We start from the raw sequence: 14,898 nt of genomic DNA, 5'->3' as shown, positions 1-14,898 counted from the left end.
GCGCGGCCTGCTGGAGGATACACCAAACTTAGAACGAGGCCTGCTTCTCTCGGGCATAAATTTGTCACCTCCTCTAGCTACACAGGGTAAGTCAAGACTAGCGAAGAAAACACCAGTCTTAATAAATGTCTCCCTATAACTTTACAATCAGTGCCCATTGCCCCTTGTATTGGGAGTGTAAGAGGGAAAAGCAGAGCTTACTCACCGCAGTACCAGTCCACAGGATCACACCCAGCTTATTTTCTTAGAGTCTTTATATATTTCATAGAGAAATTTTACAGTTCACTGTGTACTTTTGACATGTCTGGAGCTGGGCATATACCAGGTCTGTGACTTATGAATGTTGAACAAACATAAGCTGTATGTCAGCATTGCCATTCATGAATGTAAGAGGTGTACTGCATTACATCAGCCGTTCAGCATGTATTGGAGGTGTTTATGCCAAGAGGATGATGACGCCATTGAGTAGTAGTAGATGTGGGTAGGGAAGGGGAAATCTGAAACATACCTATATTTAAAATACATACATTATATATTTTACGTACATATGTACAATCATGAAGAGTCTGCCGAAGGGCTAATGCACAAAGGGGGTCATTTATTAAGCTGAAATACGTCGCCGGGTCTAAAAAAGTGGCGGTGGCGTTAAATGTAAGACAGCTAGGAAGCTGTCTTACATTTAGAACTGGCACTGGATGCGCCGGTCTTTATAAATGTGCCCCAAAGTCTATATAGCCTCCATGTACCCTAAAAGGGTGTACAGGTTGCCATATATATGAAGATATCTCCCCCTAGTATGAGGCTATTACCCAGCATGCACATCAACATAAAGCAGGGATTTGTACCTACTACTGTATGTATTACGCATTTTGCTAATTATATAGCCTTACTTTATAGATACCTTTAGATATTTAAGATTATATTTTAAAGAGAATCTGTCAGCATGATCAACCCTATGAATCCAGGTATACTGCCTAGTAGGGTTGATCATGCTGATTAAACAATACCTTCATTATGTTTCTACATGGATCTGGTGCTTCCCCAGCAAAGCAGATTCTGAATGCGCATGTGCCGATGTCACAACACTGAGAAGTGAAGTCTCTAGTGCCTCCACTTCTGGGTGTATGGTCATATCATCAGCGCATGGACAGTCAGAATCTGCACTGCCCAGAAAGCAGCAGATGCACTGTGCAAGCGCTAAGACAAAGAGCCACAGGGCAGGCACAAGAAGACAGGGTTAGATGAAATCTCTAGCTCTCTGCATTCCAGGGGAAAGAGGAGAGGCTATAACTGAGAAGTGGAACCAAACTGGTGCTCCGGGGCTTTGGCCATAACCTCTGTGCTCCAAGTACTGAATTTATATATTAACACAAATAAGTTTCCTCAAGAACAGTGCAATGAAGAAACATAATGAAGATATCCTTTTAATCAAAATGATCAACCCTATCAGGCAGTATGCCTGGTTTAATATGGTTGATCATGCTGACAGATGCTCTTTAATGTTTCAATGTCAGGAATACATATGTATAAAATTAGTCTCCTCCTGACGTGTCCTCAAGCCACGAATTTTGGAATTTATTTTGTAAGTATGCCTATTGTAATATAAATAAGAAAATATGTATTTTAATAAAATCACACAAACAATGAATTAAATGGGTTGGCAACTCCAGTGACCTATTAGGGTGAATTCCCCAAAATGCTTCCTTTTCTGCACATGGATTTCTGCAAGCCCCATTCAGATAAATAGGACAGTTACATACATTTCTACAACAAATCTGGCACATGGTAATTTACCCTTAGAGATTATGGATGTCATAGAGAGGATTATCCTTAAAGACACCCTCCATATTGAAAACCCAGCACATTTTTGCCCACTTCAATTGGTGCCATCTTATACTATATCGACTGCTGTAAGGGGAAATATGTGACCATTTTCAGCTTCTCTAATTGATGTTTCATAATTGTCTGGACAGCTTACTTTTGAAAACACATTGTTAAAATGGGAATATGACTCTAAAGCAAGGATTCTCAAGTTGTTTTCTACTGGGAACAGCTAGAACATGGCTAAGACTTTGTCATATTGGTGATTGAAGTCCATGCTGGAATAAAATATATTGCAAATTTTCTCTTGAACCATCATAACATTAATACAAGAACAGCAGGAGCCAAATATCTTGCTTTATTCTGATGCTGTTGCAGCCAGAGGGTCTAATATTTGGGAAAGAACGTTCATTTGATTACTAGCCCGTCCAAAAATGCCACAATCAGCTGAAAAACTAGCAAATGATCTTTTATGCCACCTCAAAAATGATGATGTGTCTGCAGCCATTTCCCTATGTAAAAAGGGGATGTGCTGCTGACGATATGCAAACTGTAAGGGAGGAGAATGATTGTACCAACGATTGTGCATCCCCCATGCACTTTGCATCGGCTTGTGCAAAGAAAGGCCCACTAAACAAGAGCCAATCAACTATCTATGGCCCTGCATCAGGGGGCATAAAAGAACCCATACAGATGAGGCCTATATGCTGATCTAGTTTCCATACAGTAGAAAATGCAGGATTTAGACTTAGATTAGACAGTATGAGCCTATGCAATATGATAAAGCATATTTTCCATGGAGTCATGAATCAGATTCTTTAAACAATATAATTTACCTGTACCATGTATATGGGTATGTGCCATAGTAACAGAACATTGTTGTAAAATACAGTAACCTACAACCTACAAAGCAAATATGAAATATATACTATAAAATAGCCAAATGTTGTCATCACATCTTATAACATAAGCATACCCTTGAAAAAAAAACATCTAGAATACATGCCATTACCTAGCCAACAGTATTTTGGGGTGGGAAATGTCTCATCAGCTTCATCAAATATATGTACATTTGAATACTCTTTGGTTATGTCAAACAATTACTGTATGTACACAATTTGGACGAATGCATTCATCATTCTCTATCACTAAATTATGGGTCTACCAGTTTTAATAAATGATCTTGAATGCATGTGCACTCTTATCATCACAAATCACAGTTATACAGTGGGACTTTACCTTCACATATCTTCTGTTGCATGGCCTCCTTAATCCTGTCGATGGTGGTGTAGTCTTCTGCATACAGGACATAGTCAGTGGATGGAGAATTAGCAATTGCTACCAGTTCAGACTTGGTGATTTCAGAGCCAACTCCCACTGCAAACATAATAATATTTTGTGCTCTGGCTTCCGCCGCAATCTCCACCACATCATCCTGAGATTTGCCATCAGTAACTACAATGGCAAATTTGTTTTTGGCAAGATTTGTCCTTTGGGATGACGGAAAAACCTTTTCAGTTGAAAATTTAATTGCTCGTCCTGTCTGTGTATTTCCTCCCAAGTATTTCATACCTTTCAGCGCATTAATAAGTTGTTGATTTGTCCGATGTTGCCCAAGGGTAAATTCTAACCTTGGTAGATCACTGTATTGAACTACAGCCACCTGGGTGTAAGCAGGTCCAATGTCAAAGCTACTGGTTATGTTTATCAGCCAGTTCTTCGCAGTGTCAAAGTCAACGTATCCTACACTCCAGGACCCATCAACGATGAACACTAAATCGTTCACAGCAGTTCGGCAACCTGTCAACATATACAAACATGCTCAGTTTAAGAGGAATGCACTTTCCCTAAAGGGACAATAGTCCTTCTCAATAAGACATTTCATGTATGACAATGACGGTTTTCGACTATTACTACTACTACTGTCACGGTTCCTCTGTGTTTGGTAAAAATGAGACTGTTTTACTTTACTTGGAAGTAATTGCAGCTCTACTGTGCGTCTACAATTTGTACATTGCATATGGTATGTACAGTACAGCCTATGAAATGGTAAGAGCAGTCCTTTTGTGACAGACGTGGATGGTCCCTCCCTGTATGACATGATCAGTCCATCGTTTCAATGGACAAAATTTAACATTTCATGTCTCCTGCGGCAGACACTGTGGGAGAAATGAATGGCCAGCTGCAGATTTTCCCAGTGATCACATCTGATTGCTGGTGCTTCTGAAGCCAGATCTTCTTGACATTTGCCAGAATTTGCTTATTTTACAGTATAAGGGTCCTTTGACACGGCTGTGCCTGTTTTGCATGTGCTCCCAGATCCATGTGGCCACACCGCAAAAGATAGGACATGTCCATGTTTTGAGGATCTGTGGTTTGTGGTCCACAAAACAGACATGGTTGTGTGAATGGATTTTTAGATTCATAAAAAATGTACAGTATATGTCGCTGAACATCTACACTGGAACAATAAGAGCCCCTAAATACATAAATTTAGTCTTGCATTTCTGACCACTAAAAACCTAAAAAATACCCTAGAAAGCGCTTGTGTTACATACTGCATGAGTTTTTTAATGACATTTTAGTGATGTTTTTTTTTTCAAAACAAACGCTTGGATTTTGTTTTTAGGTGTATTTTCCCTACAGAGAAAGACATAGTAAAAAGCCATAGTTTTAACATGCTGCAGTATTAAAAAAAAACCACCAGAGACAATAAACGCCGCCAATTAAAAAAAAAAAACACAAAAAAAAAAGATTGTGTGTCCTGCATTTGTGCGACTGCAATTTGCGGTCCCCAATGCATCGGCAACATCCGTGCAGCGGCCGGGACGGATCGAAACCCATTCAACTTGAATGGGTCCGTGATCCGTCCCCACCGTAAAAAATAGAAAATGTTCAAATGGGTCCGCATCCGTGATGCAGGGAGCACACGGCCGGTGCCCGCATATTGCGGACCCGCTGTTTGCGGGCCACAATACGGCCACGGCCGGGCAACGGCCATGTGCATGAGGCCTTTATCTTACTGATAAGAATGTGGCTTAAATAAGTGTTTATGACCTCTTAGAGATAGGGTTATCAGATGACCAGCACAAAGTGAAAGTAAAAAGTACAATTCACGCAGCTAGACAAGCAGTTAACCCTTTATGACAGAACGGCTCAATATTTTTAATAAAGACCAATTGAATTAGAATTTTTTTTTAGCCCAAAATGAGTAAAATGCAATCATAAAAAAAATTGTCTCCGAAGGTATACATAGCCTTTAACCTGTTTAGGACACAGGGCGTACCGGTACACTCTGATGTCCAGGTACTTAAGGACACAGGGCGTACCGGTACGTCCTGAGAATTTCCAATCACCGCCTGCGGTGATCGGAACAGAGTGCCTGACGAAATTATTCGGCAGGCACTCTGTACCAATGCCCAGGGGGGTCTTGTGACCCCCCGATGTCGGCGATCGCAGAAAACCGCAGGTCAGGCACCTTAGGAGGCAGGGACAGGCATGGACGGGCAGGCAGGTAGTGGGAGGTGTAGGCAGGGGTAGTTAGGGCAAGTTTAGGGTTAGATTAGGTAAAAAAAAAAATCTTTTTTGGTCTGTGAGCCCCCTGATCGGGTGTCTGGGGTCCACAGCAGTTAGCTGTGTGACCCTAGACCCCCCCCCCCCCACACACTTTTTGGGCGTGCAATTTATTTATTTTATTTTATTTTTATTTATTTTTTGCATGCGCTAACTGTGGCCGGCAGCAAAAAAAGATTTTTTTGTCACCTTACATAAAAAAAAGTGTAATAGCAAGCGATCAGTCATATAGCCCCCAAAATAGTGCCAATAAAACCGTCCCCTCATCCCGCAAAAAATGAGCCCCTACCTAATACAATCGGCTAAAAAACTAAAAAAAATTACTCTTAGGCTATAGAGATACAAAAAATTTCTTTTTTTTGTATCCAAAAAGATAATATAGTCTAAAACCTAAATAATTGTAAAAAATTAGACTTATTAGGTATCGCCGCATCCGTAATAATCTCCTCTGTAAAAATCCCCCATGACCTAACCCCCCAGATTAACACGGTTAAAAAAAATAAAAATAGTGCAAAAAAAGATTTTTTTTTTGTCACCTTACATAACAAAAAGTGGAATAGCAAGCGATCAAAAAGTTATATAGCCCCCAAAATAGTGCCAATAAAACCGTCCCCTCATCCCACAAAAAATTAGCCCCTACCTAATACAATCGGCTAAAAAACTGAAAAAAAAGACTCTTAGACTATAGAGATACAAAAAATGTCTAAAACCTAAATAATTGTAAAAAATTAGACTTATTAGGTATCGCCGCGTCTGTAATAATCTCCTCTGTAAAAATACCCCATGACCCAACCCCCCAGATTAACACAGTCCAAAAAAAATAAAAAATTGTGCCAAAACAGCTATTTTTGGCACTTTTCCATTTCAATCCGTCGTTTCCGGTAAAAACCAAGGGTTAACGAGTTGCGACTACGGAGAAGGTCTCCGAAACGCGTAAACAGCTTGTCTGTGACACTGTCCCGCATATGATGTGATTTAATAAAGAGGAAGATTTTATGGGAAGAAAAATAAGTGCAGGAATCGTCTTTTTCTATTTCACTTTGTCTACGTCCAGGAACTTGCTGGCTTGACTCCGTGCACACGGGATATTACATGCCGACCAGGTGAGCTGGATAACATTACCTATATACCAATAAAGATACAGTCTTGTTTGACTGTTAACCCTTGCTTTGTTAGTGGAAAAAATGGGTTAAAATTGAAAAATTGGCAAAAAAATGAAATTCTGAAATTTCATCCCCATTTGTCAATAACTCTTGTGGAGCACCTAAAGGGTTAACATAGTTTGTGAGATCCGTTTTGAATACCTTGAGGGGTGTAGTTTCTTAGATGGGGTCACTTTTAGGGAGTTTATACTGTAGGGGTGCATCAGGGGGTCTTGAAATAGGACACGGTGTAAATAAACTGGTCCATAAAAATCAGCCCCCCAAAACCCACACGGCGCTCCTTTCCCTCTACACCCCACCGTGTGGCCGTACAGTAGTGTACGACCACATATGGGGTGTTTCTGTAAACGGCAGAGTCAGGGCAATAAAGATACAGTCTTGTTTGACTGTTAACCCTTGATTTGTTAGTGGAAAAAATGGGTTAAAATGGAAAAATTGGCAAAAAAATGAAATTCTGAAATTTCATCCCCATTTGCCAATAACTCTTGTGGAGCACCTAAAGGGTTAACATAGTTTGTGAGATCAGTTTTGAATACCTTGAGGGGTGTAGTTTCTTAGATGGGGTCACTTTTAGGGAGTTTCTACTATAGGGGTGCATCAGGGGGTCTTGAAATAGGACACGGTGTAAATAAACCGGTCCATAAAAATCAGCCTTCCAAAACCCACAAGGGGCTCCTTTCCCTCTACACCCCGCCGTCTGGCCGTAGAGTAGTGAAAGACCACATATGGGGTGTTTCTGTAAACGGCAGAGTCAGGGCAATAAAGATACAGTCTTGTTTGGCTGTTAACCCTTGCTTTGTTAGTGGAAAAAATGGGTTAAAATTGAAAAATTGGTAAATTTGGTATTTTTTTTATAAATAAAAATGAATTTTTTGGACTCAATTTTACCAGTGTCATGAAGAACAATATGTGACGAAAAAACTATCTCAGAATTGCCTGGCTAAGTAAAAGTGTTTTAAAGTTATCACCACATAAAGTGACACTGGTCAGATTTGCAAAAAATGGCCTGGTCCTTAAGGTGAAATAAGGCTGTGTCCTGAAGGGGTTAAACTAACATCTGAAGCCAGTAAAAGCACACAAGCACCTAAAAAAAACGCAAAATACTTATAGATCATTCCATCCTAACAAATGAAATAGGGCAAGATATATTAAATACAGTATAAAAATAACATTTCGCTTTACTTTGTGCGGTCGTATTCTTTTTATGCTGAATTTCCTCAAGACAATTACATTTTGATAGCTTTAGCCAGAACCAATAAAGCAAACAGTATCTTTATTGAAATAAAGGAGTTGGCTTCCAAATTGCTAACACCCTCATAATTACACAGATCTACTGTCATGAAGTTGTAATTATACTTTTTCAGTAATCTCTGAACTTTTGCTTTGGAGGGTCGTATTTGTTTTTACAGAACTAAATACCAGATTTCAGCCAGCCAAAAACAACTGGACAGTCATAAAATGACCTTTTAGGAGAAAACACAAAAATTTATACCTATGAGTAAATTGCTTAAAGTCAATTAAGGAGAGAGGGCTCTGCTATTTTGCATGTGACATCACCCACAATTTATTTAGTAATGGAAATAATTATTTCTAACAAAAATGTCTTATGCTAGTTAAACCAAATAGATATTGGTTATAGGAGAAGTTAAGTGCAGACAGCGGTAGATTTAGAGTATGTCTAACTTTGGACAGGCAGCACTATATACAACATTTTAAATTCTTGTCCAGTGGCCCTTTGCATTTGAGTCCTTACATTTTACCTATAATGCTCCATTCACCAAACAGAGGTCTGAAACTGAGGGTAAAGGTGCTGGACTGGCCAAGCATGCCTCCAGACCTAAACCCTATTGAGCATTTGTGGGGCATCCTCAAAGGGAAGGTGGAGGAGCGCAAGGTCTCTAAGATCCACCAGCTTTGTGAGGAGTAGAAGAGGATCTCAGTGGCAACCTGTGAAGCTCTAGTGAACTCTATGCCCAATAGAGTTAAGGCAGTAATGGAAAATAATGGTGGCCACACAAAATATTGACACTTTGGGTATACTTTGGCCTTTTTCACTTAGGGGTGTACTCACATTTGCTGCCAGCAGTTTAGACATTAATGGCTGTGTGTTGAGTTAATTTGAGGGCACACCAAATTTACATGGATATACAAACTGTACACAGACTACTTTACATTGCATCAAAGTGTCATATCCTCAGTGTTGTCCCATCAAAAGATATAATAAAATATTTACAAGAATCTGAGCGGTGTACTCACTTTTGTAAGATATTGTACTTCTCTATTCATTCCTATTGGACTGACATTGAGGTTCCCATAGGAATTCATAGAGAAAATGTCTTCCTGTCCACATGTAAAATGCTGTGTAATTTGGAAAGTCAAAGTGCTGGTCACATAAACACAGCTGAGGATAAGAAGTGAGGTTATAACTCACAAGTGCAGTCTCCAGTAAGAAAATCACCTTCACTACACCATGTATCTTTCTAACAGGTCAGAAAATAAAAATGTTTGTGGGAGCGCTTTTTTAAAGTGTGCTTCCTGCTTCATGAATATTATAAAGTAAGGTAGGTATTTATCTTTCTTGTTGAGTCTGTAGCACAATCTAGTACGGTCTGCAGTGCCTTAATGGAGAAAATGAGCGCAAAATTGATGGGTGTTTGATTTTCTGGGTTGTAAGATCTTTAGTACTGCGTTCTTGTACTGCACTCTATTCTTAGCGCTCATTCACACGGCCGTATGAACAGATCCACACCCGTTCCGCAATTTTGCGGAAGGTCTGCTGTCCGCATCCGTTATTCCATACCGCGGCTCCGCAGAAAAGATAGAACATGTCCTATTCTTGTCCGCAATCAAGAATAGGCATTTTCTATTATGGTTGCGGCAATGTGCGGTCCGCAATTTGCGGAACGCACATGGCCAGTATCCGTGTTTTGCAAAGCACAACGGCCGTCTGAATGGGCCCTTAGTGTACAACTGGAATGCAACTTACGTTACAAAAGAGAAAATAAAAAGGCTCAGTGGATTTACAGGCAGGGCCGTCTTTAACAAGGGGCAAAAGGGGCAGCTCCCCCTGGGCCCAGTTGCTCCTGGAGGCCCAAGGCAGCTGCCTCTTGATCCCTGCTAGCCACTGCCCCGGGTGTCAGGCTGTCAGCTACACAGGGGGTGCTGCCATGCCTGCCTACCGGCACTCCAGGCAGCGTACTGTGAGAGCTGTGATTCTCTATGACCTTAGATGACATCATCACCATGTGACCAGTAACCTAGCAATATTACTGGTCACATGGCTATGAGGTCATCAAGGTCCTACCAGGAGTGTTGCTGTAGAAGTTTGCCTTAACTGTGGAGCTTTTTTTGTGAAGATTACATCAGAAAAAGGTGACAGGGGCTGTTATGCTAATATACTGTAAACTACTGTATAGTGGGGGGCTGTATACTGTGGGGGCCTGTATACTGTGGGGGGCTGTATACTGTGGGGGCATGTATAGTGTTGGGGGTTGTATACTGTGGGGGCCTGTATAGTGTGGGGGCCTGTATAGTGTGGGGGCTGTATAGTGTGGGGGGCTGTATACTGTGGGGGGCTGTATACTGTTGGGGGCTGTATACTGTATACTGTGGGTGCTATATATTGTGGAGTGCTATACTGCTGTACTGTATAGTGTGGGGGGCTGTATACTGTATACTGTGGGTGCTGTATATTGTGGAGTGCTATACTGCTGTACTGTATACTGTGGGGGGCTGTATACTATGGGGGGCTGTATACTGTATGTGCTGTATATTGTGGAGTGCTATACTGCTGTACTGTATAGTGTGGGGGGCTGTATAGTGTGGGGTGATGTATACTGTGGGGGGCTGTATACTGTATACTGTGGGTGCTGTATATTGTGGAGTGCTATACTGCTGTACTGTATAGTGTGGGGGGCTTTATACTGTATACTGTGGGTGCTGTATATTGTGAAGTGCTATACAGCTGTACTGTATAGTGTGGGGGGCTGTATACTGTATACTGTGGGTGCTGTATATTGTGGAGTGCTATACTGCTGTACTGTATAGTGTGGGGGGCTGTATACTGTATACTGTGGGTGCTGTATATTGTGGAGTGCTATACTGCTGTACTGTATACTGTGGGGGGCTGTATACTGTATACTGTGGGTGCTGTATATTGTGGAGTGCTATTCTGCTGTACTGTATAGTGTGGGGGGCTGTATAGTGTGGGGTGCTGTATCGTGTATAGTTTGGGGTGCTGTATACGGTGACGTGCTATACTGCTCTACTGTATACTGTGAGGTGTTATATACTCTGGGGTGCTGTATACTGTGGGCTGCTATACTGCTCTACTACTTGTGTTGTCTGTTTTTTTTGCCGACCCATTAACTTGAATGGGTGAGTAGTGCTTGCAGTGATTTTCTTTACACAGACTGATGGTCCATGTGGAAAATGAGACATGTGGATTGGGCCATTAACTATAATGTGTCAGTGTTCAGTCCCTGTGCGGTCCGTTATACACTCAGATATGAACATCGCTTTTCTGAATAGGCCCTAAAGTGAACAAATCAAGAAAATAAATCTCCTACAGAAACTAGAATGAGTAGCAGATATAGGAGTCATGCAATAATCTGAAAACAAATAAGACCCTAAGCAAAAATATTTACAAAAATACTCAAATACATCTCCAAATGTCAGGCAGCCATTCTATGTACAGTTGCAAGAAAAAGTATGTGAACCCTTTTGAATGATATGGATTTCTGCACAAATTGGTCATAAAATGTGATCTGATCTTCATCTAAGTCACAACAATAGACAATCACAGTCTGCCTAAACTAATAACTAGGGATGAGCGTACCCGAACATTTTCGTAAAAGTCCGGGTTCGGGTTCGGTGTTCGGCGCTTTCTTGGCGCTTTTTGAAAGGCTGCAAAGCAGCCAATCAACAAGCGTCATACTACTTGCCCCAAGGGGCCTACTATTGGCATGGCTGTGATTGGCCAGTGCAGCATGTGACCCAGCCTCTATATAAGCTTGGGTCACATAGCGCTGCACGTCACTCTGCTGTGCTTAGTGTAGGGAGAGGTTGCAGCTGCGACGTTAGGGCGAGATTAGGCAGTGATTAACTCCTCCAAAAGACTTCATTCAGTGATCGATCTACAGCTGTGGATCATTGAACTGCTGCTATTCAATTGCTCACTGTTTTTAGGCTGCCCAGAGCGTTTTTCATTCACTTTTTTCTGGGTTGATCGGCGGCCATTTTGTGTCTTGTGGTGCGCCAGCACAAGCTGCCACCAAGTACATTTAACCATCAATAGTGTGGTTATTTTTTGGCTATATCCTACATCAGGGTCAAGCTGAGCCTGTCACAAAGTGCATTTAACCATCAATAGTGTGGTTATTTTTTGGCCATATACTACATCAGGGGCAAGCTGAGCCTGTCACTAAGTGCATTTAACCATCAATAGTGTGGTTATTTTTTGGCTATATTCTACATCAGGGTCAAGCTGTCATCAAGTGCATTTAACCATCAATAGTGTGGTTATTTTTTGGCCATATACTACATCAGGGGCAAGCTGAGCCTATCACCAAGTGCATTTAACCATCAATAGTGTGGTTATTTTTTGGCTATATCCTACATCAGGATCAAGCTGAGCCTGTCACCAAGTTATTCTCAATAACTTCACACACACGCTACTGTGCAATTCCAAGTCTAATTCTGTGTGTAAACGTATACCTGTCACCCAGCGCCTAAAAAATAGGCCTCAAATTTATTTTCATCCAAATCTGTCATTATTGCTTTAGCTGGTCAAGTTATTTAGTGTCCGTCAAAGCACAGTTTTTGTTCTGGATTGAAATACAATTCCCAATTTTGCAATTCTCTAAATTAGTGGTTTCTGCTGTATCAGGCCTACTTTAAATCTATCCCTAAAAGGGTATATAAGATTCAAGGTGCAGATAGGGTTATTCTTAATAACTTCACACACACGCTACTGTGCAATTCCAAGTCTAATTCTGTGTGTAAACGTATACCTGTCACCCAGCGCCTAAAAAATAGGCCTCAAATTTATTTTCATCCAAATCTGTCATTATTGCTTTAGCTGGTCAAGTTATTTAGTGTCCGTCAAAGCACAGTTTTTGTTCTGGGTTGAAATACAATTCCCAATTTTGCAATTCTCTAAATTAGTGGTTTCTGCTGTATCAGGCCTACTTGAAATCTATCCCAAAAAGGGTATATAAGATTCAAGGTGCAGATAGGGTTATTCTCAATAACTTCACACACACGCTACTGTTCAATTCCAAGTCTAATTCTGTGTGTAAACGTATACCTGTCACTCAGCGCCTAAAAAATAGGCCTCAAATTTATATTCATCCAAATCTGTCATTATTGCTTTAGCTGGTCAAGTTATTTAGTGTCCGTCAAAGCACAGTTTTTGTTCTGGGTTGAAATACAATTCCCAATTTTGCAATTCTCTAAATTAGTGGTTTCTGCTGTATCAGGCCTACTTTAAATCTGTCCCTAAAAGGGTATATAAGATTCAAGGTGCAGATAGGGTTATTCTCAATAACTTCACACACACACGCTACTGTGCAATTCCAAGTCTAATTCTGTGTGTAAACATATACCTGTCACCCAGCGCCTAAAAAATAGGCCTCAAATTTATATTCATCCAAATCTGTCATTATTGCTTTAGCTGGTCAAGTTATTTAGTGTCCGTCAAAGCACAGTTTTTGTTCTGGGTTGAAATACAATTCCCAATTTTGCAATTCTCTAAATTAGTGGTTTCTGCTGTATCAGGCCTACTTTAAATCTATCCCTAAAATGGTATATTAGATTCAAGGTGCTGATAGGGTAATTCTCAATAACTTCACACACACGCTACTGTGCAGATCCAAGTCTAATTCTGTCCGTAAACGTATACCTGTCACCCAGCGCCTAAATAATAGGCCTCAAATTTATATTCAGCTAAATCTGTCATTACTGGTGTGCCTGTATTAGTGTAATACGGTACCTAAATAGATAGCCAGATAGTGTTAGGTGTCTGTAAAAAAAGGCCTGAATTTGAATTCAATACATTGGGCCAAATAATTTTTTTCTTATTGTGGTGAACGGTAACAATGAGGAAAACATCTAGTAAGGGACGCGGACATGGTCGTGGTGGTGTTAGTGGACCCTCTGGTGCTGGGAGAGGACGTGGCCGTTCTGCCACAGCCACACGTCCTAGTGAACCAACTACCTCAGGTCCCAGTAGCCGCCAGAATTTACAGCCATATTTGGTGGGGCCCAATGCCGTTCTAAGGATGGTAAGGCCTGAGCAGGTACAGGCATTAGTCAATTGGGTGGCCGACAGTGGATCCAGCACGTTCACATTATCTCCCACCCAGTCTTCTGCAGAAAGCGCACAGATGGCGCCTGAAAACCAAGCCCATCAGTCTGTCACATCACCCCCATGCATATCAGGGAAACTGTCTGAGCCTCAAGTTATGCAGCAGTCTCTTATGCTGTTTGAAGACTCTGCTGGCAGGGTTTCCCAAGGGCATCCACCTAGACCTTCCCCAGCGGTGGAAGACATAGAATGCACTAACGCACAACCACTTATGTTTCCTGATGATGAGGACATGGGAATACCACCTCAGCACATCTCTGATGATGACGAAACACAGGTTCCAACTGCTGCGTCTTTCTGCAGTGTGCAGACTGAACAGGAGGTCAGGGATCAAGACTGGGTGGAAGACGATGCAGGGGACGATGAGGTCCTAGACCCCACATGGAATGAAGGTCGTGCAAATGACTTTCACAGTTCGGAGGAAGAGGCAGTGGTGAGACCGAGCCAACAGCGTAGCAAAAGAGGGAGCAGTGGGCAAAAGCAGAACACCTGCCGCCAAGAGACTCCCCCTGCTACTGACCGCCGCCATCTGGGACCGAGCACCCCAAAGGCAGCTTCAAGGAGTTCCCTGGCATGGCACTTCTTCAAACAATGTGCTGACGACAAGACCCGAGTGGTTTGCATGCTGTGCCATCAGAGCCTGAAGCGAGGCATTAAAGTTCTGAACCTTAGCACAACCTGCATGACCAGGCACCTGCATGCAAAGCATGAACTGCAGTGGAGTAAACACCTTAAAAACAAGGAAGTCACTCAGGCTCCCTTTGCTACCTCTTCTGCTGCTGCCGCCTCGGACTCTTCTGCTGCTGCCGCCTCGGCCTCTTCCTCCGCCTCTGGAGGAACGTTGGCACCTGCCGCCCAGCAAACATGGGATGTACCACCAACACCACCAACTGCGTCACCAAGCATCTCAACCATGTCACACGGCAGCGTTCAGCTCTCCATCTCACAAACATTTGAGAGAAAGCGTAAATTCCC

At 41.8% G+C, this 14,898-nt stretch overlaps 1 protein-coding gene across 1 annotated transcript in view; it reads right to left on the bottom strand.

Annotated features, from left to right (window-relative positions):
- LOC121002531 (collagen alpha-1(XXI) chain-like) overlaps positions 1 to 14,898 on the bottom strand; it is a 124,024-nt gene that overhangs the window by 101,684 nt on the left and 7,442 nt on the right. The window contains exon 4 of the mRNA XM_040433976.1: positions 3,061 to 3,621. Within this exon, the coding sequence (XP_040289910.1) occupies positions 3,061 to 3,621 (561 nt within the window). The remainder of the gene's footprint in view (positions 1 to 3,060; positions 3,622 to 14,898) is intronic.

The sequence above is a fragment of the Bufo bufo genome, chromosome 5 (genome assembly GCF_905171765.1).
Source record: "Bufo bufo chromosome 5, aBufBuf1.1, whole genome shotgun sequence".
Taxonomy (NCBI): Eukaryota; Metazoa; Chordata; class Amphibia; order Anura; family Bufonidae; genus Bufo; species Bufo bufo.
The sequence above is the reverse complement of the archived record's forward strand: the minus strand, read 5'-3'. Positions and strand labels throughout refer to the sequence as shown.